Source organism: Condylura cristata, unplaced genomic scaffold (assembly GCF_000260355.1).
Source record: "Condylura cristata isolate star-nosed mole 26May11 unplaced genomic scaffold, ConCri1.0 scaffold00026, whole genome shotgun sequence".
NCBI lineage: Eukaryota > Metazoa > Chordata > Mammalia > Eulipotyphla > Talpidae > Condylura > Condylura cristata.
Genome location: NW_004567127.1, coordinates 16,109,143 through 16,119,725, shown reverse-complemented (window position 1 = coordinate 16,119,725; position 10,583 = coordinate 16,109,143). Strand labels below are relative to the sequence as shown.

The following is a 10,583-nucleotide window of genomic DNA, read 5'->3' as shown; positions in this document are numbered from 1 at the left end:
AATACCTATAGCCCCATGCTTAATGCAGCACAATTTACAATAGGTATGATACAGAAATAATCTATATGATCAAAAATAGATGCCTGGATCAAGATGTGGTATATATAAACATGGAATACTATTCAGCAATCATAAAGAATAAACTCATGTCATTTGCAGCAACATGGATAGAGCTAGAAGAGATTGTGCTCTGAAATAAGTCAGAAAGAAAAAATATGGGTTCACTTAGAGGATTTTGTAGGGATCAAGAAAAAATAATTAGTTAAAAAAAATTAACAGGCAGGGAGAGGGTTCAAAACAGAGGAGTGACAAACACACAGGTGTACTAGTGGGGATTTACAGGGATGATACCTAATAGGAGAAATGAAATATTATACAAAAATGAACAATGATAAAATTTATATAAGTAAGATTTTTAAAATCTTACTATTTTATAAGGATGTCATCTTAACTGACTATAATATTAAAAATCTGTTAATTGACAAGTGCCTTGGCATTTATCATGTCTAGCATATTGTGCTTATCATATTATGGCTCCTAAAGTCAACTCAGAGCTACTGATTGTGCAATGGGCACAAATGCATTTATTACAAAACTCTACATTCCAACCAACTAAATTTAAATCCTTACTGCAACCAAAATAATAATTATTTTGCTTATAACAACTTATGTAAATTTTTCAATTTATTGAGGTAGCTTTCTAAGAAACTAAAAAATTTCTTTAAGATGAAGCTTAAGATATACATTTACTCATCATTCAAAATACTGTTCATCGGAATAAAAATCACAATAGCAAGTGTGTTACTTATTTAGTCCTTCTATTTAATCAGGGCTCATGATATGCATACCCTTATCAAAATACTTTAGTGTAATTCTGATAAATGGAAACTGATCAAGAATTCAGGAAATTCATTTACAGTGTCAACTAGGTGTGTGATGTGGAACAAATCACCAACCCAAATCACTTAAATGTGCTGGGTTTCAAGTATTATACAACGAGGTGGCTGTTCTATGCAATGAGATGCCTCGTTAGAATAAAATTCCTTTCGTCCAGGTTCTTACATTGTTACTTATAATAAATATTAAAATATACTACCTAGTATTTCATGTGTCAATCCATATAGTACACTGTCTTAATTATACAAAAATAAAATGTTGTAAGGACAACATGGCTTATGTTATTATTATTTGGTTTTGAAAACCAAAACACAAAGGCTAATGTTTAAAAATGTGTTTGTACATGTACAGAAAAATGTAGTATTGCTACATATAAAATTTGTTTAATATATTATAACAATATTTTCTCAGTTATACTGATAGTAATTTTAGATTTTAGATTGTTTATTATTTTAATGGCTTGACTAACAATATTTGAGTTATAGGTTTAATATTGGAGTAAATATAAAGGAAAGCAGTTACCATAATGCATTGTATTGATTATGATTAAAACTAATTAAATGAAGATTTTTAAAAATCAATTGATACATATTATAAAACCAAAGCAAGTTAGGTTTTACAGTAGTTTAAGTTATTCAATAAAGAGTATAATAACTTACTTTTTCAGCATGGCACATAAAGAAGATACACCTTATCTTTATATTTAACATTAGCAAATTTAGTATCATAACATTTGCCAGATTCAACAATAAGTTATGTACTAAAATGAAAGGGTGAATAATGGGAAATTCAGTTAATGTTATATCAACTGATAAATGAATAAGGCAAGTTAGGCATACATTTGCATTAATGATTTTAAATTAACATATATTATAGGCTGAACACAATGTTCAATAATTACTTTGTAGAGTTTTATTTCATTACATAAAACTAGTTTAATATGTAGTAGAAATCAGGACATTCTGAAAACAAACATGTTATCAGTATGATATTAATCAATGTGAAGATATTGCAGAACATAATGATTAGAACACCTGGTCTTGTCAAAAGCAGACAGACAGCACAGAGGTTTTGAAAATAAACATAAATATATATGGAAGGGGCCTCCTGGTGCTTCAGGCTTTAAGTCTCATTGTTATCAAGCTACCCCCAGCTACTCCGGCCTGAGTCAGATCCTGATCAGGATGCTAATCCACATACATTGTGCAATAGACCTCTCCTGTTTCTCTTGCTGCTCCCCTCAGCAGTGTATTTCAGTACACCTGCCTGTTCTGCTTCCCACTCTTTCTCTGCTGAATCCTCTCACCCACCCCTTACACCTCACCTCTGACCTACACTCAAATTCTTATATGCATAAATAAAATAAATTTTTAAACATAAAATGACTAAATAAATATGGAATTCTTATATGATAAAGGTAGCATTTCAAAATGTGTGAAAATAATATATTATTTAGCAAATGGATTTAGAACTATTAGTGACATAGCTGAAAAAGCCAGAAGGATCTTCCCTTTACAACAAAACATTGGTATAGGCATACCAAATGTTTCTAGGTACCACTCAGCTATCTTATTTTATTATTGAATATTAACTTGTAATTTTAATTTCAATATTAAGTACGCATAGAATTAAATACTACGGAAACATAAGGAAAATGTCCATAATTTCTTGTTACTACCTCTTAACCTCAATCAAGAGTGGGAAAGAGTTTAAATTATGTACATATATGCCATTTTTTGGCTGGCTGATATAAGAATTGAAATTTTTCCTAAAGATAGTGTCATGGTATTCATATACTTTTCTTTTTTAAAAAAAAATTATATTAGTTTATTTTTACATATTTTTGTGCATTTTTCCATCTCAGTTGCAATCTCCTTGGGTTTCCCATCACAAAATCACCTTGTGCCATCACCATAGTCCAGTGCATTTCCCTCCCCCCACTGTTTTTGATCCCATTCCCCGCTTCACCCCCACAAAATGTCTCTGGTGTATAGCTGTTCATCATTATCATTATTTTCTTGCCTGTCCATTATATTCCTGCTGTGAGAGAAACCATCCGGTGTTTTTCCTTTTCTTTCTGGCTTATTTCACTAAGCATGATCGTTTCCAGTTCCACCCATGTAAGCAATATACTTTTTAAAAGACATAAAGCATCTAGATCAATAAACCTTATAATGCATTTTTAAGAAAGGTCTCATAATATGCCATCATGTAATTATAGCCTAAGAGATTTTCTAATTGTCCTAATAGGCATTATAATTTTTATCTCATACAATACTACTACAGTTGTTACATTAAATATTATTGGACATATGCTTTCAAATGGCAGCACTTTAATTTCTTATTCTTTTACATTCTTTTTAATTTTTTTCACATGACAGGATTCCTTCCCTAAAGTGTGGTCACCATAGCTCTCCCACCACCAAAGCAGTCACAGTCTTCAACTCTAGTCCATTGCGCTCCTGCCCCACTTTTTCACTCCCCCCTTCACTCCTCAGGTTATGGTTAGTTTTCAATGGTACTTCTGTTCCAGAAGAGCACAAAATAAGGCATTACTGGTACAACATAATATATTTATATAATTTTCAAATACATTTTCATTATATAATAATTCTTGCATTCCTTTCTGTTGAGTATCATAGGAGGTTATTGATCAGTGGTCTCATTTAAATTATTCAGAATTCTGATATCAGAGAAGACACCGCTTAGTCTGTAACTTGCATAAAAATCTTCACTTGGTTTCAAGTTTGATTAAGTTTTTTAAAAAGTACACCTTAAAATATATGTAGTAAAATTTGCTCTCACAGAATATACCACTTTGTATTAGCCTTCAATGTTTCTTTTTGCTTTTAAAAGTTTAGTACAGGTAAATGAATGTCCTGATGAAGTGCTCTAAAAGTATAGACAAAATTAAACCATAAATGCTTTAAAAATGAACACATTATTTTCCAAAGAATTCAAATGTTCTCTTCTAATATTTACTTTGTTCTATTTCACATTTTCATATGTTCCCAAAACACATATTCATGTGCAAATACTATATTATTTTATTATGTATATCTTTAAATACCTTCTCTATCTGACATGACAAATCTACCTCTTATTTTTCAAAACTATCTTTTCCCTCATCCCTCCCAAATGTCATTCCAGTATTTGTCGCTAAAAATTTATTTGGAAAAATCTAGACTACCTATTAGATATTTAGTAATTTTGCCTTTCTCTGTTTATTTTTTTAAAAAGTCATATGCTGTGACTCTTCCAATTTAAAAGTTAAAGTTATGGTAAAATATTATTGGTCATCTTGAAAATACTCATGAGCTGTCATGACCAAGGACTGAAATGACCAAGCAATCAGCCAGAGAAATAAGTTGAATCATCTTAAAGATGTTTGCCAAACTGGATAAACAAAGGTTTCCATTTACAGGTCCTCTGAAAACATCACAAATGCAAACCACATCGAAAGTCAAGTATGTATATAAACTTCAGTCTCAAAGAATTTCCACAGAGAAATATTCAAAGAAAATAAGTAACCAAAACAACAACAAAAAGATTAAACATATAAAGAAATTATAAAATATACTGAAACAGCATAATAAAATTAAAATAGACTTTAGATAGTGGAATTCTCAGAGTAAATAAATGTATGTTAATATCCTTCAAAAAAATGACAGATAGGCATTGAGACTTAACAAAAAGCTGGCAATGAGTTTAAACTGTATTAAAATACAAAACAAAAAAAGACCCTCCCTTACAGTGGGTTAGGATGCAGCATGTGCAAGTTCAATCCTCTGCCCTTGACCCACAGGGCACAGCAGACCTCTCCTGACCTGCCCACTGCTCCCCTCAGCAGTATACTTCCTCCATCTTCCTGTTCTGCTCCCCACTCTGTTTTTGGTGAATCCTCTCACTGCCCTTGCACCTCTGACCTGTACCCTAAATAAATATTTTTAAAAACTAGAAATCAAAGATAAAATTGTAGCTCAAAATCTAAGTAACCATTTTAACATATTTGAAAGTAGTAGAGAGGTTATTAGTAAATCTGAAAATGGAATGAAATTTACCAGAATGTATGCCCTCACTTTCCCAAAATAAAAAGAGCAGATATCATAGAAGTCATAAGGAATAAAGCTGAAAGACTTAACACACATTGAGTAATAGTGCCATGAAGACAAAAGAGAAATCATGAAGTTTCCCAAGTAATGAAAGACATTAATCCATAGTCAAGAATCCCAATGAAAATTAAGCAAGGTAACTAAAAAGTAATCAGACTGAGATAAACTTTTGTAAAAGTGAATTGATTTCAGAGGGGAAAAAAAAATCTTTAAGACAGCTCCCATTAAAGAACATAAAATCTTTAAATGGGCCATAAATACTCAGACTTATGCTAATGTTCAAACAGTAGCAATGCATGACAAAAGACACTGAAATGATCTTCCATAAGCTAAAGGGAAAAAAAGTAAATGCCAACCCTGAAATCTAAAGAGAGGGAAAGTTGTTTTCAAAGTAAAGAAATATGAAAACAAAAACATTTTCAGAAGGTAAGAGCTTGCCAACATACCCTCACTAAATGAAAACTTATTAAAGTAATCCTAGAAGAAAAATCTGCACCACCATCAAAATTCCATCCCCTTCATAATTCTAACATGTAAAAGAAAAAAATGAGGAAAATTGGCAAAAATGTAAATGTGAACAATACTGAACAACAAAATATTAACACTAATGTATTAAGTTTTAAATAAATGGAATCCAGAAAATATTAAGCTATAAATGGGACGGAGTTAATTATAATTTATATTATCTTACTATGCACTGCAGGGTCCATTAATATTCATACAGCAACTGATACAAATTTATGGATTAATTGTAAAATTCAGAATATACTCAGTTTTTGAATATGATCTTTTAACATAACTCAAAAATTGTCAGTTCATCTAAAGAAAACCGACATACAGTTCAGAATAATGCTTTGTTTACTCTCTGGAAGTCTACTAGGGTAGAGTTTTGTATTATTCAGTCCACTTTATAGCTAATAGATAAGGTTCAGTTAGTCATCTTTGAATATATAAAGGTATTCATAATCAAAATCTAGCAATAGGTGAAGGTATGTTTATATAACAAAGGAACATGGAATCTGATCTTTTTGTTTAATGTATCTCAAATAATTACATATTTTAAAGTCACTGAGTTTCCTTACAGTTTTTCATACACTTACTTCTCCAGTCGATTAGTGTGAGAAATTCCAGTAGGTTTATATTGTAGATTATGTACTTAGACATTAGTATTTAGATATTAGTTTCTGGGCACTAGAGAGTCACTGGAAGTTCATTGAGAAAGGATGTAATGCAATTAGAACTGTTTTAGAAAATTATTCCGAAAGTTAGCAATGCTTAAAAGGATAATTGGGGTCCTCCCTGGTGGCCCAACAGGTGGAAGAGCAGCACTATGAGGTTATCTGCAGCCATTGAAGTATGAGTTTGATCCTGGACCAGGGAGGTGACCCACAAGATATTGCAGACTTCTCCTGTCCCATCCTCTGTTCCCCTCAGCAGTGCATTTCAGTAGATCTGCTTGTTTTGTTCCCAGCTCTGACTCTGGTGAATCCTCTCACTCCCCATACTCTCTGGCCTGTACCCCAGTTCTTGTATGCATAAATAAATAAAGCTTTTTAAAAATCTGATAATCATTAAAATTGAAAAGCAACCACAAGAAGAAGATAGACTAAATCTGCAGATTGCACTTCTACTTTGTAACAATCTTACATATCTATACTTATATTCACAAATAAACATATACTCGTTCCCATATAACTTTTGAAAATACAAATATTATTGTCAATAGAATTTATTAATACATTCTACTGGTTAAATTTTGTTGATCCTCTGGCTTCTGACAGATTTTAGTAGTTAGCATAAGGATGAAACTTTTATTTTTCTTTGAGTCATTTTGTCAATCTGTGCTAGGTATATTATTAAAGCTCATTTATATACAATAAAAGGCAAGTAAATCTGAGTACAGATTTTAGTTAAAATGAAAATTAATGGAAAATCAATGCTTTATAATGTAATGTAAACATATGAAGACAGAAACTATCCCTTGTATAAAATAAAGCTTTATGAAATGGAGAAACATTTTTTAGTTATCTTTCCCTTACATGTATAGATTGACCACATGGATTGTTATAAAAAATAGTGTTTTTTCAAAGAAAAACTATCAAGAAATATAACCCAGCATTCACAGTTTGATGACTCTGAAACGTGTACTTCCAATTGAGAGATACAATTGCAAACAACAGCCTGCACAAACTAAACAGTGAAAAACTAACTGAGGAGGTACAATAGCATTGAGTGTACCTTTGGAAACTAGAGCTGTAATCCCATTTGTAAGAAAATAAAGAATGGAAGTATTGGCCTAAACTCCACTGACTCACAGAAACCTAACACAATACAACACAAGTGACATCCTTTTCTCAAAGAGACCCAAGGCTCATTGAGTCCAGCGATTCAATTACCCTCTCAACCTGGAAAGAACCCCCCTCCTGAGTCCCAGTCCACTGGCAGAGTCCTACAGGACAGCCCACATTGTACATAGCTAGTAAATACTTGAAAAGCTGCAGTTTTTAGAACAAGAATCTCTGACCTTTGATGATCCCTGTGATGATGTTTCAATAAAACACTACGAACAATTGCACTCCTTAAATTTGCTTGGCAAACATTACAATTTCAATTATCTGCAAATGCCATGTCTTCCTATGGAAATCTGTTTAAAGATACAACTAAGTGCAATGCTTAAGTATTGAATGAATGAATGAATAAATAAATGAATGAATGAATGAATACAGGGAAAGAGTTCCCAATAATGAATGAATGAATGAATGAATGAATGAATGAATGAATACAGGGAAAGAGTTCCCAATAATGAATGAATGAATGAATGAATGAATGAATACAGGGAAAGAGTTCCCAAAATAGAAAGGAATCTAATGGGCTTAAGACATTTTATAAACCAATAGACCCCTTTTGTATATTTTCTGGAAGTATATTTAGACCTTCTATGAAAGGAGTGTACACTAATCAGAACTACAAAGGCACAATTAAATTTTGGAATATTAGCCAGCACTCAAGCACTTATTTGCTTGAAGTTATGCAGCTGGTATGCTCTAAAATGTTATGCAATAATCAAAACATCATCTTGTGCATGAAGTAAGAGGGCTACTTTGAAGACAATTTTAGTAAATATACTTTTGAATTCAAACTTTAGACATTTTACTTCACTTCTTTTCTCATAAAGCCATTACTAAACAAACAAGATTTTATAACTGCTTTCACATCAGTTATTTATTTTCACATACTATAAGTGAAGGTGAGTATTTGGGGTATTATGATGTTAATAAAAGATCTCCTCCTGAAATACATCTTAATTACATAATAAATATAAACCATGAATGACTTCCTACTACCTATAGGATTAAGTCTCAAATATTGAGCATGACATTCAAATATTTTCACAACCTAATCCAAATCTAATTGCCTTGCCTCTTTCACATGACTCCTTCAAAAATCAGGGCTCCAATCTAGCCACAGTGAATGCATTACACTTCTCCTAATCTTACATATATATGCCAACATTCTTGGCTTTACACATACTGAGTAGTTCTACTGAATGTGTGTATTTAATATTTCCATTTTCCCACATAGATTATGAACTATTAAAGGCAAGAATCCTTTCATAGCTAGTGTCTGATAATGTGCTTCACAGACAGTTGATGCTCATTAAATAACAATAGCTACAGAAACAGCAATTATCTATATAGTATTTACCATAATGTACATATTGGGCAATTAATAATTTCACATTGAGAAGGTATTGTTGAATAACAACTATATTACAGAATTTCACATATGAATATTAAGTTTCTAGCACAAACTTGTAAGATAAGATAGATGCTATCATTCCTTTGTAAATTAAAGAGATATGTTATTTTCCCTGGGTTTACAATAAGTGGCCAATCTAAAACTGCAGTCTAGTTTTAAATCCTAATAAATATTTCATGCAGATTAAACCATCAACTATACCTATGCAATAACATTTATTCTTTTGAAATCCTAAAGCTATAAAAATTTATCATTTTTATCCTTAAATATTTTTTAGATACTGTTGAAAAATAACCTTTTTGATGAGCTATAATTAACACACTAATGTGCAGTATAATGTTTTAATAAATGTATGTATTACAACATGATAACCACAAAAAGGTTAGTTAATATACATAACAATACATATTTAAAATATTTCTTTCTGGTAATGACAACTTTTAAAATTTATACACTTAGCAATTTAAAAATATGCAATAGAATATTATTAATTATAGTCACAATGTGTACTACATCCCTATGACATTTATTTTATAACTGGATAATTATACCATTTGATTTCCTTTAGTTATCTGGTCCAACCTCTGACTCGCTCCCCCTATCTGCCAACCACCAATCTGTTCTTTGTATGGATTTTTTTTTTTTTTTTTGTTGTATAGTTCCACACATAAGTGAGCTCATAAGGCATTTGTCATTAACATTCGGACTTATTCCACTTAGAATATTCCCCTCATGGTCCATCCCTATTGCCACTAATGGCAAGATTTCATTACTTTTTATGACTAAATAATACTCCATTGTGTGTGTGTATCTGTGTGCACATGTATTCACACATTTTTCTTTCATTATTTATTCATTCATAGATGAATGTGTTACCACAAATAATGTGGTAATGAACATGGGGTACATATTACTTTTCCAGTGAGCATTTTCATTTCCAAGAAATAACAATTATTACACAAAAAAAGATTGTGAAGGAGTTCTTATGGGAGCTTTGCAGTATTTTAGAACATAGATATTAAATCTTCAAGGGGAAAAAATGTATCCTACAGGAACACTTTATTTTTTGTTTTTTTTTTTTCAGTTGTTATAAGACTAAGAGCTCACAACGTTCCTTTAACAACCATCTACTTAGTAAAGAAAAAAATGGACTTAACCTTATATTGATTTAAAAAAAAAACTTAAAGAGCAAAATTCTGTTTGTTCTTCTCATGACCACAAAACCTCTTTCTTAGATATTTTTACTACAATTCTTTTAATCTGTAAGAATTATACCAAATATTAAATAAATTACTGAATTTTGGTAGAAAATGCTACTACCTTCATGTGTCTAATTGTGCCAGACTTAATACCAAAAGTACATTATAAAACAAAGATATTCCATGTTTTATATGTGTCTTGTGTAAGCACTTAGCAAGCTTAACAGAGCAAATCTATTTAGTAAATATCATGATTTTTACAACAATCACATCACAAATTGGAACAGACTAGTTAACAAAATGTGCCACATTTTCACATGCCTACAAAAATCATATTCTTAGTACTTTAGTTCAATTTGCTAAGAAAAGCTTTACGCTTTATACTTTAATGACAAGTCATAACAGGTAGAAGTCAAAATCATATGCTGTTTATAATATTCATTTGCAAAGTTGAGTCTGAATTTACCTTATTTGCGATACTTGTGATGAACGATTTGATATCTAGATTCGTTGGACAGCTCTTCTGACAGGGTGCATCTGCACATTTCAGACATCTAGGAAATAAAATAATTAGGTTAATGAAACTATAAAATCACTGAGAATCTATTCCTTACGT

The 10,583-nt window shown here is 31.2% G+C and overlaps 1 protein-coding gene across 3 annotated transcripts in view; it reads right to left on the bottom strand.

Moving 5' to 3' along the window:
- Nucleotides 1–10,583, bottom strand: part of DPYD (dihydropyrimidine dehydrogenase) — a 728,688-nt gene that overhangs the window by 552,202 nt on the left and 165,903 nt on the right. For all 3 annotated transcript variants that reach the window (XR_001145843.1, XM_004689753.2, XM_012730164.1), the window contains exon 4: nucleotides 10,434–10,521. Coding sequence is in view for 2 of the 3 variants with exons in the window: in XM_004689753.2 (XP_004689810.2) it covers nucleotides 10,434–10,521 (88 nt within the window). In the remaining variant the exon portion in view is untranslated. The remainder of the gene's footprint in view (nucleotides 1–10,433; nucleotides 10,522–10,583) is intronic.